Source organism: Euprymna scolopes, chromosome 8, assembly GCF_053919585.1.
Source record: "Euprymna scolopes isolate OS-2025 chromosome 8, ASM5391958v1, whole genome shotgun sequence".
NCBI lineage: Eukaryota > Metazoa > Mollusca > Cephalopoda > Sepiida > Sepiolidae > Euprymna > Euprymna scolopes.
In genome coordinates, this window is record NC_136489.1 from 160,575,643 (window position 1) to 160,595,917 (window position 20,275).

The window sequence follows — 20,275 nt, forward strand, 5'->3', positions numbered from 1 at the left end:
TGAAAGTACAGAATGCTTACAAAACACCGTAACCCTCCCCATGTTAAGAAAGGGTTTCTAAATAATAACGTGATTCTTTTGGCATGGTATCCTCACCCCAGAAGTACCGGGAAAAAAAATCCTTAAAAAAACAAAACTTTCATCTTCCAAACAACTTCAATTTGCAATACTTTTACTAACATTTGGAGACCAAAAAACATACAAATGCCCCTCTCCCTCCAAAATAACAAAGATACTAAAAAAAACAAAAAAACAAAAAACAAAGTCTTTGACATTTGCTGTAATAATTTTTTGTAATTGTTTGCGTATTATCGTTAAAACACCCCCCCCCCCACCACCACACACACAAAAAAAAAAAAAATAATAATAAATAAGTATTAATTCAGGGAAAGTACTATATAGGTTGAGTGTGTTTTTTTTTTGTTTGTTTTTTTTAAATTCATTTTCTTCTTAAGAGGTTTAGTAACATTATTCAATAAAAATTACCATTTTATTTTTGCCTTCATTAAAACTATGTTTTCTTTTATTTTTTTCTCGTTTGCTCACTTGAATTTCATTGGCTAAGGGTTTCGGCATATCCCAGCGATTTACGTTATCTGCCAGAAAACACCCGTGAAACTTTGGCTTTCAACCCGCTAACTTCTCTGCATAAGAAAACGTAATTTGTAAAAATCTTTAATGGAACATCACCTGCTTTTTAATTCCCGATTACCGCATTTGCTCAATATATTATAAATCCATCTTCGGAAATCACGCCTTACAGATTTTTTGGTGCTTCTATATTTAAATAACGAAAGAAATATTGAATTTCCAGTAAAACAACTGGTGCCTACGTAATTGCCTTATCAGAAATAGTAACATATACAAAAATTACGGAAAACGATGAGGTAGAAAATTCATTATTCGTGAAAAACATACTTGGATAAGGTTACACACCGAGGCGGACACATTGGGTCACTTGATATAAGCAAAGGGGAAGTAACTCCGTTGAAACACTACGTAGCATTGTAAGCACTGCAGACAAAATTTATTCAGAAAACAAAAATAAACATAACATATAAACATAATCTGTGATTTTTTTTTAAATTAACTTTTTTTAACTGTCTGAATTTTGATTATTTTTTTTCTTTTATAAAAAATAATTGATTGAATTTTGGCATTAGATTTCCGAGAAATTGAAAACTTAATTACCTCCCCTGTTAACTCTCTAATTCGAATCGGAAGATTTTGAAATCAAATCGCTAGAATTTTATAAGTCTTTTTTCATCATTAATTAATTTTTTACCTTATCGTTTTCTGTAATTTTTGGATATTTGTTTGGTTTGTTATGTTTTGCGACATGACAATTACGTAGGTACCATTTGTTTTACTATAAATTTAATATTTTTCTGTTATTTAACTATAGAAGCACCGGTTTTTTTTTTTAAATCAAAGCTTAATAAAAGGTAAGTCTTTTATACTAAAGTTCCATCCTTTAATTGTACACTTTTTTATTTATTTTTTTGCAATGACGGCATGAATTGATTGCGGGTGCTTATGCAGATTAACACCTAAAGCGATAAACAAATGAAGAAAAACTTTTATATTGTACCTATTTGTCACGCAAAGGAAGATTTTATATTCCAAAAATCACTAAAATTGATCAAGTAGTTTTTTTTTTTTTCTTTTTTTTTGACGAAAAACAAATTTGCCGTTTTCTACCGATAAGTTACAAACGAGGCCATGTTTTACTAGAGAGCACAATAAGAAGAGGTCATTAGTGAATGTTTTGACAGTTTCCACGTGCATTAGGGTTGTCTGCCCTTGTTCTGAACGTTTATTATTTTTTCATCCTCATCGAAACAGAGTAATGTTTGGCGGACCTGAACGAGCTTTGCCCCCTGCCGTAAAAATCATTATCGTTGATAATAGACTTAACTTTCATAATAGCAGGAAAAAAAAGTTTATTTGATGACTTAACGTAGGGGCTCACTTTTAAATTATAACGTTCTAATAATTTTTTTTTTTTTTTTTTTACACCACAAAAATAGCTTAATAAGGAAAGTTTTGCTGATTGACCGAAAAGTGGGGTATCAATTTAATAGAACGTTATAATTTAAAAGTGATCCCACGCGTTAAAAGTCATTAAATAAACTTAAAAAATTCCTGCTAATATGAAACTTAAGTCTGTTATCGACGATAGTCCGCAGAAAAAAATAAAATGTGAAAAGAAATTAATTTTACGGCAGGAGGCGGGGGGGCTCTTTCAGGTCCGCCCTTTTGTTTGTTAAATTGTAAGGTGAAAGTACAGAATAGTTTTATATGATGCATATATATATATATATATATATATATATATATATATATATATATATATATATATATAGCCCCGCATCTTCTCAATGTTAAGAATGGGTTTCTATCCGTTATTATTTCAGCATGGTCCGTATTTTGAATAAGCACACTAATTTCAAATTCCTGTGAATAGCATTTCTTTCCCAAAACAACAACAGAAGAAAGAACAGACACGAAATGTATTGAAAGTATTTAGTTCTGTGTTGGAACGTTTTTTTTTTTTTTGTTGTTGTTTTTTTTTTGTTTTGTTTATTTCAAAATACTTCCTTTTCGATTCTGTAAATAATATGTGAAAAGTCATTAAATAAACTTAAAAAAAAAAAAATTCCTGCTAATATGAAAGTTGTCTTATCGACGATAATCCACAAAAAAAAAAAAAAAAAATGAGGGCGGACGTGTACGAGAGTGCCCCCACCCCCCAAATGCGTGTTTTTAATCTTTTCTAACTTTTTTCCGACAATAATCATAGATTACAGACTTATGAGCAAAAAGAAAAAAAATTAATGATTTTTAAGAAGGGGGTTCACTTTATCGTTACAACGTTCATCATTGCTCCCTAACTTATTGTCCATTACTTTACTGACGTGTCACGTGATTAGTCACGTGACCGGTGAGGTATCTTGGAATTCAAAAGCATGTCATCTCAGGGCTCGATCCGTAGACCTTTATTATTCCTGATATTCATAAACGACTTCCCTGATAAAATTGTCTCCAAGATGGATATATTAGTTGTAATAAAGGTTCAAGGATTGACCCCCGAGGTACACCTGCATTTCTATCATACTAGCCTGGGTGCCCGGGTGTTTGTAGGTGTAAAAGTGGTAGTAGGCAAGTAGGCTCGAACCTGTGAGACAACAATTACAGAACAGATATTACCCGGCCGGAAGGCCAGGTGGATGCTTTTGCTTTGATTAGTTTCGCTTTATTTGTACAAAAAAGACAAACAAACACTCGAAACAAGGGAATTTTTTAAAACTTGATCAAAAAAAAGATAGAGACAATGTCCGTTTGCAAATCTGACATATTACAATCTGGAAAGTATGTAAAAACTTCTGGAATCTAACCAATGTGAGAATCCCTGACACAAAAAAAGGAGTTAATGTCTTCAATAATACTGTAAAAAAAAGGAGTTAATGTTTTCAATAATACTGTAAAAAAAAGGAGTTAATGTCTTCAATAATACTGTAAAAAAGGAGTTAATGTTTTCAATAATACTAGGTTAAAATGTGATAGGAAAAATAACAAAATACCAAGGTTTTAGTGTGTGCCCATTTTGCCTTTTATATATTAGACTAGCAGCGATGCCCGGCATTGCCCAGTGTTTGGAGCAAAAACAAAAAAAAGAAAGAAAAAAATGGGAATAGGCAGGCAGGCAGGCTAGAACCCGCGACGCGAAGGCAGAAAAGAAAGCGAAAGAAAAGCTGACATCTTACCGCTACACTAAAACGCGAGAGGAAGTGAAAAATGTTAAAATTTAGCGATGATGAAATCAAAAAGTAATGGATAGTTAAGTGAATGAGTTCATGCAGGCGCAGAAATGAACGTCTGGCTGGAGGCCAGTTAAGCTTCCCACTTTCTGCCGTTTTATTTATTTATTCACAATGTTGGGGAAAACCAGCTCCCCACAAAAAAAGGAGAGCTCTGTCAGTGTCCAAATGAATAGCAATTGTCTGATATGAAGGGTTTCCCCCACATTGATCAAAGTTAATTGCCTTTCTGAATGTCCGGCCGAGAAGGCCCGCGAACGTGTTTGCTTCGATTAGTTTCGCTTTATTTATACGAAAAAGAGAATTAAACATGCAAAAGGACAAAATAGAGGGAAATTTTTAAAAGTTGGTCAAAACAAATGTAGAGAGGATGTCTGTTCGCAAATCTGAGATATTATAATCTAGGAAGTATGAGGAAACTTCTAAATAAGTGTAACCTCGTCGAGGAGTCTGGCGAAAAAAGTCTTTTGTGGACATACAAAAACCACGCGACCGTTTTGCCTTTTATATAGATAGATTTAGATGTATGAGCGTCGAGGACAACCTGGATTTTTCTCTTATTTATTTATTTATTTGTCCAATGTATGGTATATATATTCAGAGATTACAGTTAGGATATCTTGCCTAAATCCATATTGTTGGTCAGTCAGAAGTTTAGCAACTGTAAGGTAGTGGACCTAGAGCTTGATTAATTATGGACTCAAATATTTTGGCGGAAAGTGGGAAGAGATAAGGAGGTGATAATCTAATGGGTCAGTTCTTTCGCTAGAATTCTTGTAAACTGGTACCACAGAAAAAAAAACATATTCCAAAACTTACATTAATTGATCAAGTAGTTTTATTTTTACATAAGAAAATCTCAACCACTAGTAGTTATAGCTGATGATACATTTGCTGAAAGTACTTTTTCAAACTCCTCGCCTTAATGTTCACAGGGAACATGAGTTGGAACAGATACATCAAGGGTATTTCCGTGGTTGCTGCGAGGAAGGTGGGCTCTCTCTACTGTGCTAGAAAGTTACATACGCCTGAAAGGCCACCATTCGCCCATGTATGGAGTACTGTTGTCACATTTGAGCTGGTGCATCTGCTACTAGTCTCTCACTCCTGGACGAAAGGGTTCAAAAGAGAGTTGCCAGCCTAATAGGTCCCGCTGTAACGGGATCCCGGGCAATGCTAGGAACCTTGTTCAGATAGATGAGGATGAGAGTGGATGAGGTATGATTGGGGGGGGGGTTATGCTGACACTTGGTCAAGGAAAGACAGATGTCCATGAAATTCTGTCCATCAGAAAAATAATATCTGTTTCAATGAAAGGGAAAGATAAATCTGATAATGGGATTCTTTGAACAAGGGATTGTTTTTTTTTTAGTTAGGTTTGGTAAAAATGGATTTTAAATAACTAATTAAGGGAGACAAGTACAATAACTTAGATTAAAAATGTCTGCTTTGGTATCTGGCAAATGTTGTCATTTGGTCCACATGTTATATTTAAGTGCTAGACCACCAAGTAAGTAATGGGAATTGAACCTTGGAAGATAATACAGTTTCTTTGAGGGAAAAGTGATTTGAACAAGATATGTTAGAATTCATTCTATTAAATTTGAACAAGATATGTTAGAATTCATTCTATGAAATATGAACAAGATATGTTAGAATTCATTCTATGAAATATGAATGAGATATGTTAGAATTCATTCTATGAAATATGAATGAGATATTTTAGAATTCATTCTATGAAATATGAATGAGATATGTTAGAATTCATTCTATGAAATATGAATGAGATATGTTAGAATTCATTCTATGAAATATGAATGAGATATGTTAGAATTCATTCTATGAAATATGAATGAGATATGTTAGAATTCATTCTATGAAATATGAATGAGATATGTTAGAATTCATTCTATGAAATATGAATGAGATATGTTAGAATTCATTCTATGAAATATGAACGAGATATGTTAGAATTCATTCTATGAAATATGAACGAGATATGTTCGAATTCATCCCATGAAATATGAACAAGATATATTCGAATTCATTCTATGAAATATGAACAAGATATGTTAGAATTGAACAAAATTTCAATATAATAAAGCTGAAGAGTTTTTAAATATTTTTTAAAATATTCATTTTATTATGTTTAAGCAATATATCCTTTTTTTACTTGAATTCGTAAATAGAAAACAAAACAAATTCAGTTAAAAAAAAAACAAAAAAAAACATTGAAATTAGTGAAATCGCCTATTTTTCAATCAAATCAATTGATTAACTTCAGTTGAGGATCCACTGCAATACACTGGAAGGAAACTTCACATGCCTTCCCGCAGTGATTTAGTCCATAATATATTGTAGTCTACATTGCACTGTAGAAAACCTACTGTTGATTTTATAAAATTATTTTTATATATAACTAGTGAGGGTGCCCGGCGTTGCCCAGGTGTTTAAAAAAAAAAAAAATTGGAGGAGGGAGGTAGGCTTGAACCTGAAGCTTTGAGGCGAGAACGAAAAAAAAAAAAGCGTGATGTATTACCTCGACGCCACGAAGGTAGGGGAATAATGGATGAAATTTAACGATTAAAAAGTGAATTTACAGGTGCACAAATTTAATGAGGTCAAACCATAGGGGAATGAAATCCCGCACTTAACTTTGGCTTTTGTTTCCCCAACAAAAAATTGCTCCCTGACTTATTGTCCATTACTTTACTGACTTGACTTTACTTAGTTTCGCTTTTTATACGAAAAAGCCGAATTAACACGTGAGAAGCAAAAATAGCAATAATTTTGTAAAAGTCGCTGTAAATAAATCTAGATGCTACACGTATTCCCAAATCGTAGATATTATTATATAGGGGGTATATAAACAGTTCTAAGCAATAATAACCCCCCTGGGAGCGAGTGCGAAAAAAGCCTTTGCGAGACATACACGAAATGGTCACACACATTTTGCCTTTTATATATATAGACTAGCGAGGGGTACCCGGCATTGCCCGGGTGTTTCGAGGTGTGTGTGCTCTTAAATAAAAAAGAAACGGGGGGGGGGTAAAAAGGCGAAGTTGGAAAATAAAATCTGAAAAAACATGAACCGTTCGGCCAGCCAGAATGAGTTACTGAAAGATGTTTGAATTTATTTAAGTAAGAACAAAATTGGCAGATGCCCGCACGGAAGTCGTAGAGTTAACATTTTGTGTGAGCGTTACGATGACGACGTAAGCAATAGCTATTCAGCAGTTAACATTTTCTGCGGGAACGTTTTTAATGAGGTCAATGACGGTGTTTTGAGGTAAAACAGAAAAACGAACGTTAAAACTTATCTGAAAAATAAAGCGGGCAGTGGGGGGGGGGAGTAATCAAAACAAAAAACACAAAAAAAACTAACGTAAGGCAAACGAACGATGTTAAATGTAAAAATCTGAAAAACAGAAACAAAAAAGAAAAACGAATGTTAAAACTTCTGAAAAATAAAAACCAAAAAAAAAACGTGAAAAATGGCTTAAATAAGCCTGTTCCGATATTAAAATTAAAAAAATCGGTGGGTACTCGGGTGTTTTTGTGTGTCGGTGGGGGGGTGTTAATGGAAACCTAAGAATAAGCGAAGTAAAAAAAACGCAGAAAAACGACCGTTACGTGAAAAATGGCTTAAATAACCCTGCTTCAATATTTAAATTTAAAAAATCAAAAACAAAAAAAAGACATCTCACACCACAATTTAAACCCAAAACGTTTAGATAATGACCCAACGCGCTAACCAACTGAGCTAATACGACGTACATGAAATTTAGTCAGTTCTTCAACTATTTAAAGTAAATTGGGTCATGGCGTCATCTGACGCATGCGTAGAACCGGTCATCGTCATGAGAGGATGGTTTTTGTTGATCCCACCCCTGTTGAAAATTATCGATTTCGGGGTGAAAAAATTAACGTTTTTGGCCAATTTTTCGATATTTTTTGGGTGAAGGATGAGGCTTCAATATGATACCAAGTTTGTAAATTTTTGTTCTGTCTGTCGAAAGTTTTTAGCGGACACACATACATACATACATACATACTCACATTTTTGCTTTTATATATATAGACTAGCGGGGGGGGGGGTACCCGGCGATGCCTGGGTGTCTTGAGGTAAATCAAAACTCCGGGGAGGGAGGGTGTTAAATAATAAATAAAAAAATGTTTTGGTAGGTAAGTATGAGAATCGAACCCGTACCCTTGAGTTGGAAATTAATGTGTGAAAAAAAAAAGCGGGCGACGTAACCCATTAGGCCACCGCGACATACAGTTTTGAATTTATTTATTGAACTATAAAAACAGGCGTGCGCAATAAAAGTTAGCTCTGCTGCTTTCATTTGACCTAATTAAGAAGGTCAAATAGAAGTCACGCAGTTGTTTACCCAAATTTAACTGTTTTTTTCCCCAACAGATGTTGGGGAGAGGGAAACCAGCTCCCAATTGTCCAGATTGAATAGCAATTGTCTGATGTACAACATTGATCAAAGCTGATTGCTGCTGGACATTTCCCGGCGCAAGGCCGAGGACTAGTTAACTTTGAATTAGTTTCGCATTTTTATACGAAAAAGCCTCATCAACACGCGAGAAGCCAAAATAGCAATAATTTTGTAAAAGTCGACGTAAATAAATCTAGATATGACGCGCTTTCCCAAATCGTACATATTATTATTTAGGACCCATATAAACAGTTGTAAGCGATCGTAATGACCCCGGAACCGTGTGCGAGAAAAGCCTTTTGAAGACATACACAAAATGGTCACACACATTTTGCCTTTTATATATATAGACTAGCGAGGGGTACCCGGCATTGCCCGGGTGTTTGTAGGTGTGTGTGAAAAAAAACAGGTGCCCGTGAAAAAAAAAACAAAGCCTTGACGACGTGCAGTTGGAAAATAGTAAAGTGTGAAAAAAAAAAACAGGTGCTCGTTTTTGATTGATGTGACGGTGATAGGTATTCAGGAGTCAGCATTTTGTGCGGGACAGTTTTTAATGAGGTCAATAAATCGGTTTGTTTGTTTTCAAAAACCCGCTCCCCGTCTGATATGATGAAGTTGACAAACATTCACTGGCTCTGGGCCTGTTATTAGAGTCGAGTTTCGCTTTTTGTTTATACCGAAAACCGAATGTAACGCGTGCCAATGCGGGAAATGTGGAATAATTAACATTTGAAAGTCAATAAAATTAAATAGACAGGCGAGCTCCGTGGTTAAGTGTGAGATATTACAATTTATAGATGATATAAAAAGTTTTAAGAAGTTGTGAACCGAGCGAGCGCTTCTCTGAAAGAAGCCTTTTGTGGACATCGAGGAAAAGCGTACATACATACATACATACATACATTTTCGCTTTTATATATATAGATGGCTTGAATTAAAGTTTAAAATGCAAAAAGTCAAGAATCATATTCCAATTGCGCTCCAAACAGAAACATTAACTCTGAACATGTCCATGGCTTATCAGCAAGCTTACTGTTGAATTTATATGCCAGGTGCTTCTGCTTGTGCAGTGATAAAATTTCTCAAATGCACTTGTGATGTTTTATGTGCTAACTCTGTTCAAAATAGAATTGTTCCTTCTTTAATCAGATTTTTTGAGTATTGATTAACGATTTTCAATACTTATCAGAGGCATTCCGATACAGAACCTATCTAAGTCCAGAGTGAACACACACACACACACACACACACAGAGTTCTCTATCGACTCCAAACAGGCTGGGCCATTTTATTTATTTATTTTTTTTTTGAAATTTCGCACAAATGTACTTTGTGTCTGGGAGTGTTCTTAGATAAGTTTTGTATCAGATTGCTTTCATTGAGTATAATAAAAACATCTTTTAACTTTAAAGCCATTATATATAAATAATTTTCGAAAATCAACAGTAGATTCTCTACAGTGCAATGTAGACTGTCACTGCAAGGAGGCATGTGAAGCTTCTTCCCAGTGTACTGCAATGAGTCCCCGACTAGAGCAATCAATTGATTTGATTCTAATATGAGTGATTTCACAGATTTAAATGGTGATAAAGTGAACATTTGATCCTCATTCCATTACGAGCAGCATCAGGTCACCCTACAAGTATATTATATATGATGCTTTTTGAATATTTTGTATAAAACCTATATATATGTGTGTGTGTATTTATTTATTTCTCATCCACAGATTTGCCGTGCAGTGGAAGACTGATAAATGCAGCAGGGATGAATAGAAAAATGGAATCTGATTCGACTACAGACAAAATTATGGAAGGTGTCTCCTCCCAGTCTCCAAAAAAACAGAATTCTTGTCAAATTTGTGGCTTAAAATTTTCGAAACCTTTATATCTGAAAATACATTTAAAAAAACATGAAGGTAAAAAAAAAATCAATTTTTCTTGTGACGTTTTCAAATAAAAATGTTCGGATTAAAAGTACATTAAAATAATTCACATAAAATACTCAAAGCTTCTTTGGACTAATATAATTATAAAACGTAAATGATCTTGTAACGGGTGTTGTAACCCAGCATTTGGTTTACAACTTCTGGTTGCGCATGCGTACATAAACAAATAATCAACGCAACAATAAAACGTATTGTTTTACTGTGTACATTTTCAGCATCCCAATTGTTTTTTTTTTTTTTTTTCACGTTTAAATTATCCAAATAAACAATTAATACTTTCTGCATTTTTTTACATTGTTCATTTCCATATTACGTTTTAGTTATTTTAATGCAATTTACTACAAATATATCTACTTTAGCCCATTGACAACCATAAGAGCATTTTACAATGGCGATTTACCCACCGCCTTCATTTTTTAAAATTTATTCTCCATTTTTTAATACACTTTTCTTAAAAGCATTCATACATTTTCTTCTACACTACCAACATAAATAAATAACCCCGAAAATGTTTTTTTTAGTTTGCATTACAAATAAATAATCAACGCGACAATAAAACGTATTGTTTTACTGTGTACGTTTTCAGCGTCCCAATTGTTTTTTTTTTCGCGTTTAAATTAAAAGATATATCAAAATTTTAATTTAACTTTAAGTATTATGGTATCTGTTCAGTGCACATTTACCTATAAGTATGGCAAACCACTTATAATTCAATGGCTGTAAGTTTGTTTTTTTTCAAAAGAAACAATTATAAACAGAACGACTCATAGAAATCTATCTATATTCTTTTTTCATTTTAATATACTTTCATAGAAATGTTTCTGTTATGTCACAAAAAACTATTTTCTTTATGTCACAAGTGTCACGCTCATACATTAATTCCATAGCTAATATAACATACTGACCCAACGGGTCACGGATAGTCTAAATCTAGTATATATATAAATATATATATATATATATATATATATATTTCTCCAAAACCTCTGGCCTTCATGGAGAGGAGACTAAAACTTGCTGCTATAGTTTCAAATGATCTGAAATAACAGCAAGGGGAGACTTGATTCCAAATGTTTCTCATATGTTATATCTCCAGTATCAAAGAATCCTTATTTACTTTATGTATGAAAACCAAAGAGGGGAGATATAACATATGAGAAATATTTGGAATCAAGTCTCCCCTTGCTGTTATTTCAGATCATTTGAAACTATAGCAGCAAGTTTTGGTTTCCTCTCCATCAAGGCCAGAGGTTTTGGGGAAATATCAGATATTTTGTAATTCATATGCAAAACTAGGAAAACAAATGACAATGATTGAAACATTTTATGACTGTAAAAAAAAGTGCCAAAAATGGATTCTGAATGATCCCTTGATATGCAACTTTAGTGGCAAATGTCACATAACCCACTACACCATTCTGGTCATTACCTTTCCAACGAGCCTTCATTTGTTAAATTCTGATCAATAGTCGCTGAGATTTCGAACTTATAAAATTGCCAAAAAAGGTGATATATATATATATATATATATATATATATATATATATATATATATATATATACTAGCATTTCAGCCCGCCGTTGCTCGGGTGTTTGGAGGTGTATGCTGAGCAAAAAAAAAAAAAAAGAGTAAATTTTTTTTTAATTTGACCCCTATTATGACCCCTTAAAATTTATAGTTTCGGGCTCAAATCACTTTATTAAATTAGATCCAGGTTCAAGGAACCTATATCTAAAATTTCAAGTGTCTAGACCCAAAATTGTCGGAGGAGTTTGGTAGAGTTCTTAAAGGTCAAATCGTTGAAATTTGACCCCTTAACAGCCAAATTTCTGGCTGACACCCGTCACATCGATTTTCCCAAATCTCAGTACCCGGTATTTCAAATTTCGAGTCTATAGACTAAAAATTGACAGAGTTATTGCGTAGGGAAATGTACACAGACAGACAGACAGACACGTTCACTTTTATAGATATATATATATATATATATATATATATATATTGTAGCCAAATTGAATATTGAAGTGCTCATATCTTTGGTTCGATGAAAATTTGCAGGCTTTTGAAGATTATAATACTATTCTATGGTGAAAATTTTATGACAATTGGTAAAAAAGAACCTATATTTTTAAACCAATAAAATATGCCCAAATTTGCCTACATTTGTAGTTATAGTGTCCTGGCAGGGAGTTTCGGTTTTGCTGTTTTGGTTGTCTCCCCTGTGGCTTTGCTAGGTCACTAATATATATATATAACAAATAAATGACAAAAATCTATATTCCAAATTTCATGATATTGACCCTCTTACAGTTTATTCTTTTAAGTATGTTGACATTCACAATTCTTGACAGCACCTGTTTCGTAGCACAAAATCATTCATTTAATTATTATATCAATCAAAGAATCTATTCTGCCCTTAACTCCTCAAAAGAAATAGCAACGATCAATCCATTAAAAGAAAAGAAAATGCATTTAGGCATAACTACAAAATCCAGAAAATTGGAAGAGAAGTTTTATTTTTTCTTTTATGCCGCCAGGTTTGAATTTTCAAGTAAAGTCACTAAAATTAAAATTTCTGTATTAACAAATTATATTCATTTTGATATACACTACTAAAAAAATATTTAATATTTATATATTTACTTAGATAATATTAATAATTGTAATATATATATAACATGTCTCTATAGTTAAAAAAAATACAAATTCATAGGGCTAAAATCCAAATATAAAGTTTTGCATGGGTTTCAAATACCTTATATATTAAGTTTCATGTCTGTAGACCAAAAACTGTAGGAGTTTGATAGGTAAATTTTTTTAAACAAATTTAATCACATAAATTAATATACAAAAGTATAAATTTATGCGTAAACTTTAAGTATTTACTTCAACAGTGCTCGATACAAAGGTAGAGCTAGGTAGTAAGTTATAAAAGCTTAACTGCCATATATATATTTTATATATATATATATATATATATATATATATATATATATATATATATATATGTGATGAGAATAATGGAAATCGTATTCCAACAAAATAGAGAAATAAAAAGGACCAAACCGAGTTATGTGATCATCAACGTTTCATCTTTATTTCGAGACTTCCTCTGGATGAATAAATTGAAGAAAATAAAACCCCAGTACAATATTTGAAAATATATTTGTTGTGAAAAGTATTACTTGTCCTATTTTAGACTTTTTTTTTGTTCTGAAATAGAACAAAGTCATACTTTCCACAAATATATTTTCAAATATTGTACTGGTATTTTATTTTCTCCAATTTATTCATCCTGGAGAAGTTTTACAATAAAGACAAAACATGGATGGACATATAACTTGGTTTGTTCCTTTTTCATATCTTTATCTTGTCGGAATACTATTTTGTTTATTCTCATCACACACACACACACACACACACACACACACACACACACACATATATATATTAATGAAATCAAAGGGATGTAGTGTTTACCTGATATGCACAATGGTAAACTTAAAACTAATATAAATAACAGTATTTATATATAAAAAATTTAATCCTAACCGAAATAAAAAAAAGCTCAATATGCAATAGTATAGAGCTTATTATAGAAGAAAGAAAAGTTAAAACTGTGGGTTGAACTTTACAATCAAAATTTATTGTTCGACTGAATACTCCAAAAAACAATTTACAAAGTCCTTATTCCGTAGAGTTTCAAAAAATGCTATTCTTGTTATTCTTCTCATCAGAGGACATGCTGTTTTCCTTGAAACTTATTGATAATTCACAATTATCAATTTTTTTACTTATATATATATATACATATATAGATACATTCAATAAATAATTAAGCTAACGATGGGAGTTGACATGTTGGTTTTTCTGTCCATCTAATTTCTCGAATTCACCTAACTGGAGATCAACCTATCTTTGGACTATTGCACTATCCACAAAACCAAAATTCCATAATTTCAGCTGCGTTAAAAACTTTCCAACCGGACTAATTATATTCAACTGGATTTAAATTTAGATTTGACTCTTTCTAAAGAATTATTATCACCTTTCGGATTACCTTTGAAAGAATCTTCATGCAAGCTGCAATTTTATGCCCGGTTTGTTTTTATTAATTTTTGCATTTCCTACGCTTTTTTCACTCGTTTTTAAGGGACATGTACATCTTTGCTATTTATTACTATAATAAATTGCGGTTTCATTTAATGCCATAACTAGCAAATTCTAGCATTGCTACAAATATAATTTGCTTATTTCTTTCTGTCCTCTGATGAGAAGAATAACAAGAATAGCATTCTTTGAAACTCCGCGGAATAAGGACTTTGTACATTGTTTTTTGGAGTATTCAGTCGAACAATAAATTTTGATTGTAAAATTCAACCCACAGTTTTAACTTTTTTTTCTCTTATATATATATATATATATATGTGTGTGTGTGTGTATGTATATATATATATATATATATATATATATATATATATATATATATATAAGATGCTGCTTTTTCAATATTTTACTTCTATCTTTACACATATTGTATTTTTTGTTTTTTAGCTACCGATTTGCTATGCACTGAAATACTGATGAATTCACCAGGAATTAAAATGGAATCTGGTTCCACAGAACACCAAGTCCCAGAAAATGCACCAAAGATAAAAACTGAAATGGAATCCAATTTCACAGAGGACCAAATTATAGAAAAAGAGTTAAAAAACAAAATGAAAACCAATTGCACAGAAGACCAAATTAAAGAAAAAGAATTAAAAAACGAAATGGAATCCAATTCGACAGAAGACCAAATTAAAGAAAAAGAATTAAAAAATGAAATGGAATCCAATTCCACAGAAGACCAAATTATAGAAAAAGAATTAAAGAACAAAATGGAATCCAATTCCACAGAAGATCAAATTACCAAAAATGTTACATCAAAAATTCCAAGAAAACAGAGTTCTTGTCAAATTTGTGGATTGGAATTTTCGAAACCTGTATACTTGAGAATCCACCTGCAAAAACACAAAGATAATGAACAGTTTTCTTGCAACATTTGCAAATTTACATGTCCGGATGCAATCAGCTTAAAGGTTCATAAAAAAACCCACATCAACGAGAAGATATATTCCTGCAATTTTTGCGAGTTTTCTTTTTCAACGAAAGGAAGTTTAAAGAAGCATACCCGAACACACACAGGTGAAAAACCATATTCTTGTGATATTTGCAATGCATCGTTTGCATTAAATTCCACGTTAAAGTGTCACACACGCATACACAGCGGTTACAAACCGTTTTCTTGCGATTATTGCGATTACAAGTGTGCACAACATGTACGGATGATAAAACACATCCGGTCACATACGAAGGAGAAACCTTATTCTTGTAACGTTTGTGGATTTTCATGTGCTGAGTCGGGAACGTTGAAAACGCACATGAGACGCCACAGTGGAGAGAGACCGTTTTCTTGTGAAGTGTGTGGCAACTCGTTCACACAGTCGGTGAATTTGGTGATTCATATTCGGACACACACAGGAGAAAAACCATATTCATGCGAAGTTTGTGGTTCAGCTTTTACAACATCATCCGATTTGAAGAGGCATAAGCGATTACACAGCGGCGAGAAACGATATGTTTGTAGCGTCTGTAGTTTCGCATTTTCACAAAATTCTAGTTTGAAACTTCACATGAGGCGGAGACACACGGGTGAAAAGCCATATTCATGTGAAATTTGTAATAAGTCGTTTGCGGTTTCATCGGGTTTAAAGTCACATATGTTTTCTCATACGGAAGAAAAACCTTACGCTTGTGAATTGTGCAACTCCTCATTCACAAGAAAATTTTCCTTAAAAAAACACATCCAGACGCACACTGAAATTCAGCAAGAACAAGAGACCAAAAAGAAAGATCTATTATAGCATATTAAAACTAGCAGAGGTACCCGGCGTTGCCCAGGTGTGGTAAGATTTTATCGTAAGGGTAATGAGCAACAAAGTCCTAAAAAAATACAAGGCCGATAGCCATTAGTCACATGCTCCCGTGTAATGAATGAATGCGTGAATGTAGGATTGACATGAAATTCTTAAAGATAAACTAAAATGACCGAAAAATGGGCTGAAATGACTTAAATAAATAAAAATTAAATGACTTTAATGAACTTAAGGATGAATTGAATGACCTTAAGAATGACTTGAATGCTTAAAAAATAACTGGAATCCTTCAAAAACAACTTGAATGATCTGGAGAATGACTTGAATGGCTTTGAGACTGACTGGTTGTAAAGTGGGTGATCATTTTACATTAATTAATACAGAAAAGTGATCCCCCACTAATAACACGAAGCTGGAAACTCCACCAGACAAGGTGCATCCATGATCTGGAATCCAGTAAGATCAAGGGATCGAAAAGAAAGATATACTAAAATATATTTAAATGGTCAAAAATTGTTCTCAACTTCTTTACTAGCTGAGTGTTTAAGAGGTAAAAGAAAGAAAGGATGGAGGACTTTATTTCTGAGAACTTTGAAGATGTTGCTCAGAGTATATACCTAATGCTACCATGCAAGCCTATGTTACTAACAATAGCTTATGTTTGCCAATGTCTCACCAGAGTGCAATCGCCACATCTGGATTTGGTCATAGGCAACACTAGATTTACTTTGTCAGCCTTTTGTTTTCTGATCAGGCTGTTTGAAGGTACTGGCTCTCTTATCTAAAAGGCACCAAACATTTTTTTTCCCCCTTTCCAAAACTCAATCATGTTCTGCAACAATTTTTCCCTATAAAACAATTAACAAAACACCATAGAGAAATACTTGGAGATAAAGAACTGGAAGGTAACACTTGATTTCGCAGAACTTTGAATGAAGTAAAATAAAACAACAGAAACCTGACGTTAGATACTCAACCAGATTAGATGAATTCTTGAAGAACTGGTTGCATAGTGGCAAGAGACGATACGTTTGTAGTGTCCGTTGTTTCTCATTTTCACAAAGTTCTAGTTTGAAACTTCACATGAGACGGACACACACAAAAAAGAGAAATCATATTCACGTGAAATTTGTAATAAATCATTTGCAATCTCATAGAGTTTCAAGTCACATACCTTACCATACTTTGGGGTAATTGCATCAAATTTGGGGTAATTGCGCCAACTAAAAAAAAAGTGAGTGGTTGCCAAAAGAGGACTTTTAGCTAGTTGGCGCAATTACCCCAAAGTACGGTACTCTAATAAAGTGTGCAACTCTTTATTCAGAAGAGAAGTCTTCCTTAAAAAAAAAAACACATCTGGACGCACACTGAAATCCAGCCAGAACAAGAGACCAAAATGAAAGATCTATTATGACATATTAAAACTAGCAGGAGTACCCGGTGTTGCTCGGGTGTGAAGAGGTTTTATCGTAAAGGTAATGAGCAACCCAGCCCTAAAAACAAATAACAAAAAAAAAAAAATTAGTCGCAGTAGCCAGGCTTGAACCTGTTATGCTAAGAGGAAAAGGAGATGAAAAAAGCAAATGCTTTAGTCGTCTTACCCACATGATTTGTGACATCATAAGCCTTCGAAATAACATCTTTTAGACGTATGTCGAGATCATAAGGCATGAATGACTTTACACAAATGTTGACACAAAAACTGACCCTTCTTATAAAAAACGGCCCAGTTGACGGTGAAAGAATTAATGTTTTTGGCCAATTTTTGGATATTTGTTGTCCGAGAGACTGACCTTTTTCATGATACTGATTTTGTCAGTGTTCGTTGCGCATGTCGAAAGTTTTTGGGAGACATACAAACACACATACTAACACATTTTACCTTTTATATATTAGACTAGTGGGGGTACCTGGCGTTGCCTGGGTGTGGAGAGTGGTACAGTAAGGAACCGCGGTAGGCAGCCCAGGTGGAAAGAGGTGTTAAAAAGTAATTAAAAAAAACAAAGGAGGAATAGAAAGTAAAAAAATCTTAGCTGATGCGTCCCTCGCGAAACTGGAAGTCATGAGCGTTGCAATTAACGGTAGTCAATCAGAAGGAGACGATGATTTGCAAAAATGTTAACGAAAAAATACAACCCTCCTTGTGAAAAACGGCCCAGTTGAGGATGAAGGAATTAATGTTTTTGGCCAATTTTTCGATATTTGTTGTCTGAGAGACCGAGCTTTAAAATGATACCAATTTTGTCATGTTTTGATGCGTCTGTTGAAAGTTTTTGCAAGACATACACACACACAGAAACACATTTTGTCTTTAATATATTGGACTAGCCTGGGTGCCTGGCGTTGCCCGAGTGTTTGGAGGTGTGTGTTGAGAAAAAAAATAAAAAGTGGTAGTAGGCACTCAAGCTCAAAGGAAAAGAATGTGAAAAAAAAATGTGACGTCTTTGTCGTTGCGTCCATCGCCAAACCAGAAGTCACGAAGGTTTAAATTAAGGTTAGTCAATCGAAAAGAGGGGATGACTTTTGAAAATATCAGCAAAAAAAGCGACCCTCCCTGTAGAAAAGTGCCCAGTTAAGGGTGAAGGAATTACTATTTTTAGCCAATTTTTCGATATTTGTTGTCCGAAGGGTTGAGCTTCAAAATGATACCGATCTCATGAAAACCCGTCGCCTCTGTCGAAAGTTTTGAGCAGACATACATACATACATTTAAACAGACAGGTGAGATTTATATAATAGGTGGTCGATTGAGAACCAAAGGAGAAATTTAATGGAACATAAATAACCAAATTCTTATCCAATTTACACGATTAACAATTACTAAAATATCACCTTATATTCATTAACCGTTAGCCTCGAATGGCCTTTAGGCTTTGATAAGTAGAAAAAAAATCGTGGGAGGATAGTTGATTAGATAGGGTGGGAGGAGAGTTAGAGAGATGGAGGTTGGGTGAATAATAGATGAGAGAGTGTGGGGAGATAGTTACCAAGAGGTGGTGGGAGGAAAGTTAGAGAGAGGAGCAGGTCTGTTAGAGAAACTGGAAATTTTTTAAAAGATATCTATCATTCCAACAAGACCAAGAGACGAAAAAGAAGGATATGCTATGAAAGAAAGATATACTATGGTATATTTAAAATGGTCAATTGGGGAGATCAAAATTATGTTCACAACTAACTTAGTGGAACATTTGAATATCTATGTATCTTATATAGATGTAGGCGAGGGGGGGAGGGCTTGATTTCTGAGAACTAGTTTTGGGATGATTAATCAGAATCGGATAAATCAGAATCAGAAAAATTTATACATATTTTCCGATGGTAAAAACGATTCCTTTAATTATCTTGTTGTATTTGATTTTATTTAAAACAAAATCTTCCACTGCTTGTAGTAATAATCAAATATTAAATATTCATTGATTTTAAACTACCAGCAAAGCTGAAATCATCACCCCCCCCCCACGAGTGTATTCTTACGTCTGAGAAAATATCTGCACATTTAACATGTATTTTTACGGTAATTGGAAAAAAAAAAAAAACAGCAACTATACTCGATGCCCCATTTCATCTCTAAAGACAAGGGATACCTCTTGTAGGATCAGCTGCATGTGAGGCAAGGGTTGTGCAATCCCCCCAACCACACCTCTTTTGAATCAGCACTGGTTGAGTCCAGTCGCAAAGGGAAGTCCAGGACGACTGGAAACAATGCCAAGATAAGTGGAGAGCACATTTAATACCTGGATGTCCCAAATGGTCACCCATCTTAGTACTGACGAGGTTCAACGTTGCTTAACTTTGGTGATCCAATGTGATTGTGTCATTATACTATACAACTATACTATAACATATTAAAATGGTCAGTTGGAGAGAGGAAAATTATATTCTCTACTAACTTGGTGCTTGAGCGGTATAAGGAGCCATTTATCTCATTGTTTAAGCAATTTATTGTTTTTTTTTATATTAAAGAGTGTAACTGATAAAATACATCCTTGTAGGACCCCTTCCTGTGTTTTTGTGTCTGATAGGGTTGGCCTGATTTTTACTTTAAAACTTCTATCAGACAGAAAATCTTTTATCAGGATGGGTAGTCTGCTCTTTAATCCAAGACTGTAAATGTCTTTTATTATATCCTGTCGCCATGTTGTA

The 20,275-nt window shown here is 33.6% G+C and overlaps 1 protein-coding gene across 4 annotated transcripts in view; it reads left to right on the top strand.

Annotated features, from left to right (window-relative positions):
- Positions 1–18,137, top strand: part of LOC145283916 (uncharacterized) — an 81,957-nt gene extending 63,820 nt beyond the window's left edge. Inside the window, exons 1-4 of one of the 4 annotated variants that reach the window (XR_013868768.1) lie at positions 1,210–1,445; positions 9,995–10,183; positions 14,769–16,966; positions 17,038–18,137. Coding sequence is in view for 3 of the 4 variants with exons in the window: in XM_080133015.1 (XP_079989141.1) it covers positions 10,033–10,183; positions 14,769–16,120 (1,503 nt within the window). In the remaining variant the exon portion in view is untranslated. Of the gene's footprint in view, positions 1–1,198; positions 1,446–9,994; positions 10,184–14,768 lie in introns of those variants that run through there. The other 3 variants (XM_080133017.1, XM_080133016.1, XM_080133015.1) reach the window with 3 other exon arrangements.
- Positions 18,138–20,275: the final 2,138 nt, after the last annotated feature.